The sequence below is a fragment of the Sciurus carolinensis genome, chromosome 14 (assembly GCF_902686445.1).
Source record: "Sciurus carolinensis chromosome 14, mSciCar1.2, whole genome shotgun sequence".
Taxonomy (NCBI): domain Eukaryota; kingdom Metazoa; phylum Chordata; class Mammalia; order Rodentia; family Sciuridae; genus Sciurus; species Sciurus carolinensis.
The window spans coordinates 35,879,772-35,895,145 of NC_062226.1; the positions used below are offsets into that span (position 1 = coordinate 35,879,772).

The following is a 15,374-nucleotide window of genomic DNA, read 5'->3' on the forward strand; positions in this document are numbered from 1 at the left end:
ATTGTTAGTGTGCAAGTCAATGGCTTTTAGTAAATCTAAGGAGTTTTGCAACTATCACCACAGTCTGGCTTTAGAACAGTTCCTTCTCTCTAAAAAGATCCTTCGTGCTGGTTTATAGTTAATCCCTGCCACCACCCTCAGTTCCCACCCACCATTGCTCTGCTCTCTCTGGAGATTGGCCATGTCTGGACAATCCTTAAAAGTGGATGTCGTTGCTATCAGGCTTCTTTCACTTAGTAAAATGCTTTCAAGGCCCACCCATGACGTGACGTGTATCCTTTGCACTGTTGAATAGGATTCTGTTGGATAGCGACACCACATTATGTTAACTGCTCTTTATTTCGAGGCAAACTCCAGACATTGTGTCACTTTATCCGTAAATATTTTGGAATAGATTTTTAAAGGACAAGACCATTTAAAATGCATAATCGCTGCCGGGTGCACACTCAGGAGGCTGATGCAGGAGGATCGCAAGTCCAAAGTCAGCCTCAGCAACTTTGCAAGGCCCTAAGCAACTTAGTAAGACCCTGTCTGAAAATAAAATATAAAGAAAAGGGCTGGGGATGTGGCTCAGTGGTTAAGCACCCCTGCATTCAATCCCTGGTACCAACAATAAATAAATAAATAAGTATAATTACAATACCATTGTCACACCTAAAAAGTTAGAAAATCCCTTAATGTCATAAAATATCCAGTATGTATTCACATTTGCAATTGTTCCATTTTCTATCGTTATGGTTTTTACCGTCTGTCTGTCTGAAATCGGGGTCTATGTTGCCGCGGATTGATGTGTCCAGACTCCTTTAACCCAGGGACCACCCCTGTCCACCTTGCAATTCATTTATTGAAGAGGAAATTCACACCTTATCATGTAGCTAGTGATAGTGGTAAAGAGGGTCAGCAGTGGAAGGGACTTAGAGATCATCAAATGAAAGTTCCCAGGCAGGTGGGACACAGAGGCCAGTGGGGAGGGGCCTGGGGGCAGATCCTGCCTGGAGGCAGCTTCCTCAATCTCAGTCCCTCAGACCAGGTCCTGAGGACCCTCCTCCCTACTCAGCCTCTGCCTCCTCTGGGTAGGTGTGCAGGCGGCTGGTGTCGGGTCCTTAGGCTGGGAGTGGTTGGTCTGGCTCTGGTGGGGCTCCTGAGGGCCACCCAAGGCCTGGCAGTGTGCCTGGAGGAGCCCAGCAGGTGACGGGGAGGCCTCCAGGCCCCAGGAGGCCATCTGAGTGGCCGGCCCTGCTGTCTCGTCCCCACGTCTTGCACTCCTTCTGTGGTCCTCCTTCTCACGTGTCTGTTTCTTCTCTCCTCCATGCTGTGGCAGTGGTGCCCCGTGCTGATGGGACAATACTTGGTGCAGCCCCAGGCAGCCCTTTTCCAGGTAATTTCCTAGGGACCCAAATGATGTCCAGTGCACTTTCCTGGGGCAGGTGCCTCTCGAGGCCTTTGCTAGAATTCTTGAACATCTCACATTGCTTAGTTTGCAAAGCGCTCTCCTTCAGACAGCGCTCAGACTCTCCGAGCTCCCAGAAGCTCCCACGCAGGTAGGCAGCTAGGGATCAGGATTAAAATCCCATTTTACTCTTTCTCACCCATGTGCCTTTCTCACCGGAGCTGGCCTTGCTTGTCTAAGGTCGCACAGGTGAGAAAGGGGCTAAGCCCTGGGTGCGACCACTCCTGGCCCAGCGTTCTGTCTGTTGCTGGGATAGGCCATACGTGACACATTAAAATTAACTGAGGAAGTCCATCCCATCTCTATACCTCAGTTTTTCACATTGGGAAAGAGACCCTGAGAATCCTTCTGACTGATGTTTGAGAGAGTGAAGCTTTCCATTAACGGGAGCACGGTGTCTGCGAGGGGGCTGGTGACTTTGACCTTGAGGCCGTGGTGGAGTCTGTGGTGGTCGGCAGAGGAAGTGTTAGCCCAGTTGGCAGCATGGGAGTGGACCGTCTGTGAATTGCTGATCTCAGTTCATTTCTCTTCCTGAGTCATGGACAAGGACAGCACCAGAGGGCCCTGATGGCAAGGGAGCAGAAGCCTGAGATGACACCCTAAGAAAGGACCCCAAGGACTCAGAGAAGCAGGGACTGTGGAGCACAGCTACTGCCTGTGACTGGGAGTGGCTGAGGCAGGGGGATAGGTCAGTGCAACCCCGGGTAGAGGCACGCCGACACCCTCGTGCAGGGTGACTGTGTACCTTCCTCTGCACCCCACTGGCCAGCCCCTGGCTTCCCAAGTAGCTATGAGAAAGGAAAGTAGATTGCCATTGTTACCAGGAGAAGAGGCACCAGCCATGCCCTCCTGGTTCTCTTCTCTTTCCCTCTCTCTTTCTTCCTTCCTGCTCGTCTTCCTTGTTCTACCATTCTGTCTCTCCCAGCTTCTGCTTTCACAAAGGTCTTGAGGCGGTCTGAAAAATAAGCTATTATGTGTATTTAAATTAGGTAAGTCTGAAAAGAAGTTCAGAAATTATGTAAAGAGGAAGATCATTGTGCCAGGAGCCAGCAAGGATGTGGTTGTGGTGGTTGGATTTGACGGAGCTTCCTGGCGGCCCAAGTAAACAGGGATAGGCTGTGGTTTCTAATGTTCTTCTTGTTCTGTCGGAAGTAAATCAACAATTCATGGAGGGGAAAGAACCCCCCCCCTTTTTTTTCTGATACTGAATTGCAGAAGGGATTGATGAAGAATCTGAATAGTCTCGTGGGCAGTTCTGCAGAGGTTTTAAAACATATCCTTTGGCCAGGTGTGGTGGCACATGCCTGTGACCCCAGTGGCTCGGGAGGCTGAGGCAGGATGATGACAAGTTCAAAGCCAGCCTCAGCAACTTAGTGAGACCCTGTCTCAAAATAAAAAATAAAAAGGGCTGGGGATGTGGCTCAGTGGTTAAGCACCCCTGGTGCAATCTCTGGTACCAACAAAACAAAACAAAACAAAAAGAACATATCCTTTGTATGGTCCTTTTCTCTTATTTTTTGTAATAAATATTGAGTGCCTAATATTCCATCACATACCAGTGAAGACGCTTCCTCAGAGTCTTTAACTGATTTTGGACAGAGACATTGTTTTCCAGTCGCCTGACCTGATGAGGGGTAGAGGTGGGAGGAGGGCAGAAGATGTTAGCCTATCACTGAGAGCTGTTGTTCAGACACCTCCCAGTTAATTCCTGGGAGCTGTGACTTACCTCATTCTACTGGACCATTCATTCAACAAGCAGTTTGGGAGCAGTAAGTTCCATGTTCTCAAGGGATCCTGGAGGGAGACAGACACACAGTCATCACATGTGATGGGAAGTATGATGATGGAGGTCTGTGGAAAATACCACTGAGTATGGAAGCAGAGCGAAGAGGGTAATTATTTCTTTTTAGGGGTAGAGGGCCAGGAATGTCTTGGAGGAGGTGACATTTGAACTGGGTTTTGCAGGCAGTGTAGGAGTTCTCTAAGTAACTGAGATGGGCCCTCCAGGCAGAGGCAGGACAGGTCCTGGAATGTCTGAGAAGTGCCTGGTACAGCGATGCTCCAGGGACCTCAGGATATTGAAGAGATGCAGTTGCCCTTAAAAGATCACTGGCCACTCAAAAGGTGGACAGTGATGAGGACTTGGGGAGCAATTGAAAACCAAACTGAAATGGCAGCATCCCCTGGCTCCTGCAGGAGTAGAAAAGAGCTGCAGAATCCCATCAAAGAGGAGGGGCTGGGCTTCAAGCCCCAACCAGGTGGTGACAGTGGGAGGCACAAGGAAGAGGGGCATCTGAGGTCTCATTCCAAGTCCCACCATCCCCCAAGCCACAGCTCTTCAGGAAGGTTCGCTCTACCTGCTGGAAGCCGGTGGCTGGTTGAGCCTGGAATTTTGGACCTCCCCTTGTGTGTGTGGCACAGGTCGAAGAGGTCCTGTCGTGAAGATGATCCAAACCCAACTGTTGGAGTGACCAGATGAACCTTGATACTGAACTTATTGACTAAAGCAAAATCAAACAGCAATTCTCCCCTGGAAAGTAAATCCGCTCCGAGGCGGGGTTGACCGTCGCTGCTGCAGTTCTACATGGCGTTGGCGCTGCCTCTTGGGGAAGCAGGCTTTCCCTTGCAGATCGGCTGACCAGCCGTGTCAGAGATGGGTGGCTGGAGGCTGGGAAGGGAGCAGACTTGGGAACGGGTGGGGAGGGCACAGTGTCCGACTCAGGGCTGGGGTGCTGCCGGGCTCCAGGGGAGCACTCGCTCACTGTGCACCAGAGTTCCTTGTGCAAGCCCCTCATAGTCAGATCCCAGGTGGACACACAGATGTTCACCTCTAAACTTCCACCCCCTCCAACGAGTGCATGCCCCCTGCCTGTGGGTCACTCCTGCCCCACCACCTCAGGGCCTTCCTCCAGATGTTCACAGCCTGGTCAGGGATTGCTCATCCCAGGGTAAAAAGAGCCTGTCCCAAGACCTTTCCTGACCACTCCCTGCCCCGGGACAATGACTCTGTGCTCTTATTCTTCTTGGATGGAATTTCTGGGGGCCATGTGCCTCTTCTCTTGGGGTTTGTGGATGAGAGTCCAGCACTGGGTCTGGTCTCACACACCATCCAAAACACAAGAGGATTGAATAATGGGATGAGCACAAATGCACTGTGCTCAGGCCTCCAGCAGGGTATCTGGGACACAGAAAGGAGGGAGGAACTGGGACCCACCCCGGGGACCCAGAAACTCTAGAAGATGCCACCTAAGAAGAGAGCCTACGGAGGCATTCTGACCTTCCGTCTTTGTACTGCACTAAAGGAGCTCCTTCCCGTGAACTTTACTTCCAAATTCATTCTTAGCAAATTAGGAGGCTAATGCCATGACCAAGTTCCATCCTACAGGAACCAAGTCTAGACAGTGACCTTTCCCCAACAGTCCCTGCTACATGCAAAGAAGGCAGTGTTTTTCATACACTGCTGGCCATAATTTACAGCAAAAAAATTGGAGTTTCATCTCCAACTACACACATACAGCCGCTGATAGGTGCAACCAAGATTCACAAACTAGGACTTGTGAGAACCTTGGATATTTTCTGTTCTATTCAATTTTCATTTCATTTAAAAAATTGCTGGGACCACCATTTTGATTTCACCACCTCTTAATGGGTCAGGACCAATAGTTGGAAAATCATTAGGGTCATTGTCAAGGACTTTGGAGCTTGATGGACCCAGGTTGAATCCTGGCTCTGGGACCTAGAAACTGTGTGACCTCAGGCAAGTCACTTCCTTCTTATAGTAAGAATCTCAGTTTCTTCATCAGTAGAATGGGGACAACAGAGCCTGTTTCATGGGGTAACTGTGAGGATGAAATGGGAGGACCCAGGTCACTCTCCGGGTGTAGCGTGAGTGGCTAAGAAGCTATTGATGTGCTAGTGAAAGTTTTGATTGTTATCTCCTGGCACCAACGGTGGAGTGAGACATGCCTCCTAGGGAACTGTAGTCAGGAAAAACTTCCGGAGGAGGAAATCCTGAGGCAGGATGATAGGTCTTCACAGAGACCTGGAACCTCGTGTGAGTAGCCTGGGACAAAAAGGCCCTCTGTCCCTCTTCTATGAAGGACAGGTTTGTGCCCAAGGACTTTGGGCTGGACTTAGAGCTGACCACATTAGATGCCTTTGCTTTTTGCATTTAGGTCTCTAATCCACCTGGGATTGATTTTTGTGTCTGGTGTAAAGATCCAATTTCTTTTTTCTCCCTGTTTCTGAATGGATAACCAGTTACCCCGCACTGTTTATTAAAGAGTCCATCCTTTCCCTCTGATTTGTACGTCTCCTCTCTCATATATCAAGGTTCCATATGTGCACAGATCAGTTTCTGGCCTCGGCTCTGTTTCATTGGTCTATTTATCTGTCTCTGTGCCAATACTGCACTGTCTTAATTACTGCAGCTTTATAGTGATTCCTGATGTAGGCAGGCCCATCCTCCGGCCTTGTTCTTCTCCCTTAGAAGTCCCTGAGCTTGCTTTGGGCCTGGGCTCTTTTCTGCATGTTTCAGAATCAACCTCTGCTAGAAGACAATTGATGAACTCAGGGCACAGTGGACCAGCTGTCCTCAGGAAGCGTCATCTCAGGACTCCGGGGCCTGCAGCACCTCCTAGAGACACGGCTGCCATCAACTTTTGTTGGCATTGAAGCTGCCCAGGAAGTGCTTTCTAACTGATTTACAGAGAAAACTGCCAGGATGGTGCCTGACCTGCATCCCTTCTGCCTGCCCCTTGCCCGGTCGCTCCTTTGGTTTATCTCTGGTGGCTCAGTCCTCATTATCCTACTCCAGGGGCCTGCAACCCCTTCCAGAAAAGTGCTTGCTTCTCTGACCCTACCTGCCAAGGACATAACCTCAAACAGTCAGGGATGCATCCCCCATGGCAATGCCAAGGTCCTAGGAAGCTCCCCACACCAAAGCTTGGCATGCGTAGCCAAAGTCTTTGGCTTAAGTGTTTGCAAATCCTTTCTTTAACCAGAAGAAGCCTGGGGGTTTGATGGGAGGAAGGAATGTGTCACTCATACTTACAATTTAGTCTGTCTTGAATGGGAAGATGCAGTTTAGTATCTTCCTGCTTTCTCTGGAGGCCATTCTGACATGACTAGGATGGCAAGGAAATGACTCATTGCAAGGTCTGATTTCATGAAATGGCCTAAAGAAAGGAGCATGGGTCCTGGGCCCTGCATCAACTTGGGGGACGTATGCACCCCAGGGTTTCCAGCATATAGGTGTTTGCATGCTTCCAGAATTCAAAGAGACTTGCCAAACTGTGACTCAGAGGGCTTGGTGTATGGGATCTGTGGTGACAGTTTATGGTAACTTATCCCCTGCACTGAGATTCTGCCTGTTCTACATGCACAAAGCCCTTCTCCCCTTGGGCCTCTGTTTACCTGTCTGTGAAAGCGAGTCTAGCCTGGATGAACTTCCAGGTTCTTTTGAACCCTTGTTTTTATAATTCCATCCTGTGGTTTGAGAACCCCCAAATCAGAAACTGTTCTCTCTATCCTCTTGAGGAGAAGACTCCTATTTAAGCCTTGCTTTGGTTACTGATGTCTCCTTCTTGTCATTGAGGGGGACGGTTGTCACTAACTAGTTAGGTCTGGGCCAGGGGAGCCTGCAGGCCACAGGGGAGCCAGGTCTAACTTCTTGTGAAGTTGCACTGACCCCCACTCACCTCTTCACCAGGAAGCATTGTCACTTCTGGACAACTCTCTCATTCTGTTGAGCAGAGTCCATCCTTTCAGCACCAGGGGATTCATGAGCCCCTGTGGGCCTTGACACCAGCCTAGCTTGGTGGCTCAGCCCAGAACATGGCAGTGGCCTTTTGACTAGGGGGCTTCAGAACAGGGGTGCTGAGGTGTTTCTGCTTCCTCTTTCAGACCACCGAGTATTCAGCCATGGCCTCACTGGCCGGAGGGCTGGACGACATGAAGGCCAACCTGACCAGCCCCACCCCCGCGGACATCGGAAGCAGCGTGCCGGGCCCACAGTCCTACCCCATTGTGACAGGTGAGGGTAACTGGGGTGAGAGGAAGAATGGCTTCTTGGTGCTTTTGGACATGACTGGCCATTGGAGGGCATGAGGTCCTGGAACAGGTCAGGTGGGAGACTGCTTCAGCCACAGTTTTGGCTGTGATGAGACAAAACTGTATATTTTTCTGATAAAGTCAAAAAAGAATAAATGCCAAATGGATCATGGGCTGGAAGGAGAGACAGGGAAGCCTCCTGTCAGCAGGGCCCCCCGTGGGCGGGGTCAGGTGTTCAGAGGTCTGGGATTTATCCCTCTCCTAAGCAGGGCAGCCCTGCTTGGGGCCAGCTTCAGGGAGGAGTGGAAACCCCTCACAGGTGGTTTTTCAAATTTCCAGGCAGAGGCTAAGTCAAGGAGGCCAGAGGCTTAGACTGGAAGGTGCTGGATATATGCCAAACAACTGCTTTCTTGGAAAGTGCAAGGCCTGCCTGGAATGTTCACTGTTCATGTAAAGATTGAGTCTGGGCCCTGGGCCTGGGGTGTAGCTCAGTGGTCAAGCACTTGCCTAGCATGAGCCAAGTTCTGGGCTCCATCCCAGGATGCAAAGAAAAGAGTTTGGCCCTTCCACTCACAGCTGGGTTTGTACCTGCAACTTACTCGCTGTGCAATCTCAGGTGAGTCACGTAGGAATTCCAGGCTGTGGTCTTTAGATCTGTATGATGGAAACAGTGAAATCCTGCTGCCCAGGGCTGCTCTGAGGATGGACACATGCATGCATATAAGGTGCTTTGACTCTTGCCTGGCACAGAGTAGGCACCCAAGAAATGTAGCTATTATTACCCCTCTCCAAACCCTTTTATGTGGTCAGTCACTGTTGGGCTCATTGCTGCAGAGGACCCCTCTCCATAGATCCATAGCTCTGGTCCATGGAGCCCCAGGAACAGGCTGAGCAGCCATCTGTAGGAGGGTGTCCAACTTGACAGCAGGAGACACAAATAGACAGTGTGGGACTGGTGGGCTGCCTTTGGGGTTGAGCACTGGTGTTAGGGTGGCAAGCTCTCCCCACAGGTTGGTGGGCAGAACACAGTGAGTAGTGACAGATGAGGGGTTCTCAGATGTGCAGGTGGGCTCTGTGTGCATCAGGGATGCTGAGGGCTGGGTCCAGATTCGAATTTTAGGAGTAGGGATGGGTGAGACAGGAACTTGGTCCCAGAGGTGCCTCAGGTTCAAGCAGCAAGGCAGGGAGGACCAGCTGAGGTCTGAACCTGTAGGTCAAATCTGGGGCTCAGGCTGAAATAGCTGGGGCCCTATTTGCAGGTCTGGGTACCACATGGTGGTCAGATGACCTGGCAAGAGCAACTGGATCCCAGTGCACCTGAGGTGGGGCAGAGCTTACAGGGCAGCTGAGCTGCAGGTGGGGAGAGGTGAGCAATGGGATAGGGGGCTTCAATGGAGTGAACTTTTACACAGACATTGAATGAGGTCTTCTTTGCTGGTGTCACCAGGGTCTGTGACAAGACTTCCGACAGCATCCCATTTTGTAGATGCAGAAGCTAAGTCTAAGAGAGACTTGCCCAATGTAAGGGATAAGGAGAAGAGTGAGAGCCAGCCCTCAGTCCCCTAGATCCTGAGTCCTTATTCTTTTCAAGAATTCACAATGAGGGAGGTGGGGGTGGGACAGTGGAAAGAAGATTGCACCAACTTGTAATAATAGTCACTGTCACTTAATTGAGCGCTTGCTGGGTGCCAGCCACTCTGCTAAGTGAGCTCATTTTACCCTCAGGAGAACCCTGGGAGGTGGGTCTTCCTAAAATCCTGTCTGTTTCCTGTGCAAAGAATTGGGTCAATTGAATGTTTTGGCTGAGATCACAGCTAGTAGTCAGTGGCACTGCAGTGAACCCCAGGGCTTGTGCGACTGGCCCCTCTGCCATTCAGGTCATCTGGGGGTCCATCCTAGTGCTGCCAATTCCTTGCTGTCTGCCTTTGGACGTATCTCTGAGCCTCGGTTTTCCATCTGTGAAATGGTTCTGGTCTCTCAGGATCCTTCTGATGATCAAATGGGATCCTGGAGGCAACCATCCTGCAGAGGGAGGGCTTATAATCGGAACTGGGGCTCATGGGGAACTTGGGCTTAGGCAGGTCACAAGAAGACTTCACGTCCATTTGTGCATATCCTTATTTAGATGGATAATAATCCAGTGAACCTAGGCTGAGTTCTCCTTTCTGAGGCTCTTGTCTATAGAAGTGACCAGCTAGTGTAAAGAATCATCTAGCACATAGATACGTCTAATTGCCTCACACAGGACTTTAAGAAAATTGGAGCCACACTTAAAAAAAAATCATGAATTTCTGGCTTCCCTTAAAAAATTGGAAGAGCAATTCCCCTGGGCCATTTCCCACATGGCCGTGGGATATTAGTGTCAGCAGCAGCCCCTCAGGACAGTCCTCCAAGTCCCCAGCCAGCAGCTCCCTCCTTTATCCTGCAATCTCAGCCTGGAGAAGCATTGGAGTTGTACAGCCCTGATCTAGAAGGTTGGTGCTGAGGACAACCGGTGGGTTAACCACCCTGGCGTCTGAAGAGGGTGCAGCAGGCACTTATTATTAAGCCACATAATAGAGCTGGAAAAGAGTATAATAGAAGCAGAATAGAAAAGAAGAGCTCATCAACAACAAAAAATATAGACTACCTAGGAATAAACTTCAACTCTACTGAAGGACGTAAGAGAATAAATGGAGAGATGTTGTTTGTTCTTAGACTGAACATCATAAAGATGTCCATTCCCCCTGGGTAGTCTATTAGTTCAAAGCAATTCCAAACAAAATAGTAACAGATTTCGGGTAGGAGGATTTGTCCAAATGATGCTAGCTATTGGATAAATAAATAGGATAGCTAGAAAAATTCTGCAATTAAAAAAACTGGGTTTCTACCACAGTTAGAAACATACAGTAAAGCTCCAGTAACTGAAATTGTTCTTGGAAGTGAAGTTTCAGACAAATAATGGACCCAAACAGAGAGTCTGGAAACAGATTCAAATGTATGTGGGTGTTTATAAATGCAGCCCGTTGGACCCCTTGAAAGGAAAATGAGATGCAGATGAGCAACACAGAAACCAGGCGAGGAGATCCACACATAGAAAGTTTATTTGTCAGTCAGGATCTGACAAAGGCCATCAAGAGATGACCAGGCAAGAGAGGCAAAGCAAGAGGGGCAGGCAGGGCTTAACTTCAGGGTATCTCATAGGGCAGGTTTGGACTGCTTGCGTGGGGTTGTATGAGCTGCTTGTGGGAAGAGCTTGTGGTGGGCTGAAGGGACAAATAAGGGGATGTTCTAGTAGGTCGGTTAACAAGAGGTGGGGGAGGGGAAGTTATATTTTAACTTTTGTTTTCTCTGCAAGTACCCCTCTAGGGCGGGAAAGTGAAATTTATTTTATAAAACGGATATACAGATGTTAAGCCTTGGACCTAATACCCTACCTCACTCATTATATCAAAATAAATGGTTGTTGAGGTGGTGGGTATCCTAATTACCTTGACTGGATCATTAAACATTGTATATGTGTATCAAAATACCACAGTGCACCCCATAAGTATGCATAATTATATATTAATTAAAACATAAACTTCAAGTTGACCAAACTTTAAATGGAAAAAATAAACTAAGGAAAAAACATAAGGGAAAATTTTTATAATCTTAGAGTAGGAAAGGCCTTTTAAAAATATGTTGCAAATAAAGATACAATACAAATAACTGTTAAAAGGTAAATCTTTTGTATATCGGTAAAACACCTAAAAGAGGTTGGGTAAAGTGGCACGTATCTGTAATTTCAGTGACTTGGGAGGCTGAGGCAGGAGAATTGTAAGTTCAAGGACAGTTTGGGAAAATTAGCAAGACTGTGTCTCAATATAAAATAAAAAGGACTCAGGGTGTGTAGCTCAATGGTAGAGAGGCGCTGGGTTCAGTCTTCAGTATTGCAAACAAAACAAAACAAAACAAAACATCCAAAAGACAAAGAACAAAATTGGGGAGCAAAAAGTAGAACACAGATAAGAAAGAATTAATTTCCTTAATATAAAGAACTTTTAAAAATGAATAAGAAAAGTCAGGAAAAGTATATGTATAGGTAATTCCATGGGGAAAAATGCAAATGCCTCAATAATATATAGAAAGTTGTGAACCTGACTCATAATTTTAATTCTACAAATTAAAACAGTCATGAGACACTTAAAAAAATACCATTAGCTTTTCAAAAATTAAGGTTTAGTGTTGGGAAAAGGTATGAGAAACAGATATTTTCATATACTGTAAGAGTATAAATCGATGCAGTTTTTTATGGAGGGAAACTTGTAATATCTATCAAATTTTTCAAGATACATATCTATCCTCTGACCCAGAACTTTTATTTAAGGAATAATTCTCACAGATATATTCACATAGGTGCACAATGATATCTATATATGTAGAGTAGTCACAGAATTATTATAATGACAAATAAATAGAAACAATGTAACTTCTATCAACAGGAGCTGGCTAACTAAATTATGACTTTTTCATACAATAAAATACTGTGAAACCATCAAAAATAATATATCTATATCTGTATAGACATGAATAAATGCCCAAGATACAGTTTGAATAGAAGTAGGCAAGTTGTAGAATAATATGCTAAGTATGATCCCATTCATATAAAAATATAATACAATATTATAATATACAGAAAGTGCAAAATATAATACAAAAATTGTACTTTGGTTAATGGAACCATTGTATGAACCCGCAGACAGGCACATGTACGCATGCACACACACACACATACACACATACACACATACTGTATATCAGATGTTTGTATGCAAAGATTTGGTAGAAGATCTCTGAGCCCGTTCTGCTTTATGGGACATTAGTCAGGTGCTAGGGATACACTGAGGTGGGATTCTCCACCCCATCCTACCTAGAGTCCCCTTGGGATAGCAAATGTTTACAATGTCCCTTTACTCTCCCGAAATTAAATTCGTAAAGAACGTAGGCTGTTTTCACATCTAATTTCAGATAAAATCAAAACACCCTATGAAGTAAAGAAGAAATAAAAGCAACATTATTTATTATTAAATATGTGTTTGATATAAGCACCTTCTGAATGTCTAAACCCTGCGACGTAATGGAGGGGCTCATGGCTTTCTGCACACACGGAAGCACCACCGTAATGCAGCCCCCTGACCGGACATATGCAGGGGTGAGGTTCAGGGGTTCATGCCTGCCCATACTGAGCAGGATTTTACAAATAGGAGAGGAACCCTTGGCAAAGTTCCAAGTAAGACAAAGTACAAGGTTTGCTCGCTTTACACGGTAGTTGCCTTCCTGGAAAAGTCAGAGTCTATGAAGACTGTGGAAATAGCAAGTTCACATTTATATGTAAATGAAGTTCAGTTCTAGATTTGAATAATTGTAAACAGGTTTTTTTTTTTTTTTTTTTTTTTTTTTCCCACTGGAACATTTGGTGGGACATGAGAACAGTGTGGGATGAAGGAAAATTTTTTATTGTGTGGGACAGTTCCACTGCAGGCCAGTAATGCCTCTTCATCATACAAGAGCCCCTACAAAATTTCAAAGCGCCCTCTAGGAAGCAGTTAGGTGCCATGAGAACTGCTGGGCCATCTTGAAGGACATCCCCCCAAGAACTGTCGGGGACTCCGTGTTGCCACAGGGCCCCTGTGTTGGTGGCTGTGCTGATGAAGTTCTGAACTCTATGAGGGTGACTATTCCAGCCCACCTCTGTCTTTCTCTCCACCCACAAGACCCAGAGCATAGTGGCCGCTTGGCTGGACCATGAGCCCAGCCCACAGGCCTACCTGGGGTCTGGGGTGGCAGGGGGTAGTATTCCCTGAGCTACTCCATCCCAGTCCTCATACACCAGGCTTTCCAGGAGAGATGTCATTAGAGAACAAGTCCATTTCCCACCATCGTTTATATGCCACACCTGATACTAGGTTAAACCCCCGCTCTACCAGCTTAGGGCCACGGTTCAGAAACTGCTCACCATTTGTGAATTGATTTCTGTCCTCTCAGCAGTTTGGGCCTGTCCTGATTGGGACTAATTATCTGCAGGTGTGTCCTTGGGCCATCGTCCTGCTGATGGGCCAGCCACTGTGCCTACCTGTCAGAGAGCACAGCAGGCCAGGTATCAGACTCCCTGCTTCTGCCCATCTCCCCACTGACCAAGCAGCTGGCAGTCTTGCCCCCAGCTAAGCCCGTGGGACCTTTTGCCTAGAACAAAGGGGTAGGGTTGGTCTGTGTCCTTGTGAGTCTTTCCCCCTGGGGACCGCATCTTTGTGGCAGTAGATTGGAATGGCAGGAAGAGGCAGAGGGGTGTCCTCTGGTGCAACAAGTCTAGAAGGCACTGGGCTGGTAGGTGACCCAGGCCCTGGGGTCTGAGGCTTCCCTTGGGCACTGCCCACTTTAAGCAACAGAGATCAAGCTGTGGGACAGTGGATGAGCACCTGCTGAGAGAGACAGAGTGGTTGCCAAGTTCCTGAGTCCTCCAGATCTGATTTGCTGCTTTCCTTTGTTCAATGTTTGGAGCCTCAGTTTCCCAAATTTGACAATCCAAGGAAGCACATCCTCTTTTGCCTTTTTAATTGAGCAGTATCTGAGGGCTGGAGGACAGAGCACCAGACTAGGAGTCAGAGGAGTAGGTTTAAGTTTGGACTTTGCCATCTACTAGGTCCTATCTTTGGGCAAATTGATTGTCCTCTCTAAGTCTCCTAGTTTCCCTATCTAGGAAATGGGGATGGCAATGTGCCCCACCTGCCTCCCTTGGCTCTCTTTGGGGATAAAATGAGTCAGCAGTAGGAGAGGGTTTGAGACCTGCCAAGGGGGCATCTGCTATGGGTGGACAGAGGGCTCAGGACTAGGCATTGGCACTTTCCACCCTTCCTTCAAGCAAATGTCCTGACCATACAGGGCCTGGGTGGGAAGATCATGGGGTCTGACTCCTCTTCATAGCAGTGGAGACTGAGGCCCGGAGAGGGGAGGTGATGTGCTCAAGGCCACATTCAGTGAGTTAGGGCCCTGTCTCCGCTACCAGTCTGCTGCCAGCAAATGATCAGATGGACTTAAAAGAAATCCCATTCAAGTTTCAGAAGGCATTTCTTTAAGCATGTCTCTTGAGCGGGAAGGCCAGTCTGCCTGAACTTGGAGCCCAGCACCACCATATCCTAGCTGGATGAACTTGGACGAGTTATTAACCTCAGCCCAAGTTCCCCACTGTGAAATGGGTCCCACACTCGAGCTGTCATGGCGCCTTGTGAGGATTACATGAGAGGTCCATGCAGAGGCTTAGCACAGTGCTGGGTATGTGGTAAACACCAGATAAATAGGAACAATTCCTACCTTTCAGGCTCTGGTACCAAAAAGTTCTTTACCTCTGTCCTAGGGGCAGAAGACAAAGAGAAATTTGCCCAGTAACAAATCTGTATGGGGCCACACTCTCTGGGGGAGTCTTGAAGGGCCTGATCCTGCAAAGGTCCACGGAAAGGGTTCAGTCTTGGAGACTGTCAGGCCATCTGGTTGAGAGGAGGGGGAATGGAGGTCAGGGCGTGGTCCAGGAACCCTTTCCCACATGTCCCAGTGTCTGTCATCCAGGGTAGTGTGACATCTGCTGTGTGTTTGGAGATTTTTGAGGAACACTCAAAACCTGTGCAGGTGTTGCTTTTGGCCTGGGAACCCATGAACTCCAGGCCTTGGGGTGATCTTCAGGGTCAGCAAGGCAAGTTTGGCTGCACAGTGGGAGACCCTCACCCATCCAGCTGAGTGGCTTGGGGTCTCCTGAGGAGGCTTCCCACTCCCGCATGTTCTCCGTCACGCTGTCCTTGGGCTGGATGCCAGGCAGCCCTGAATGGCCATTTGTTCATCTTTCTGTGGGGAGCACCTCCTT

General features: G+C 48.0%; 1 protein-coding gene across 1 annotated transcript in view; it reads left to right on the top strand.

The window, feature by feature from the left end:
• The window catches only part of Pax5 (paired box 5), a 184,550-nt gene that overhangs the window by 90,525 nt on the left and 78,651 nt on the right, over window positions 1–15,374 (top strand). The window contains exon 7 of the mRNA XM_047525710.1: window positions 7,355–7,484. Coding sequence (XP_047381666.1) covers window positions 7,355–7,484 — 130 coding nt within the window. The remainder of the gene's footprint in view (window positions 1–7,354; window positions 7,485–15,374) is intronic.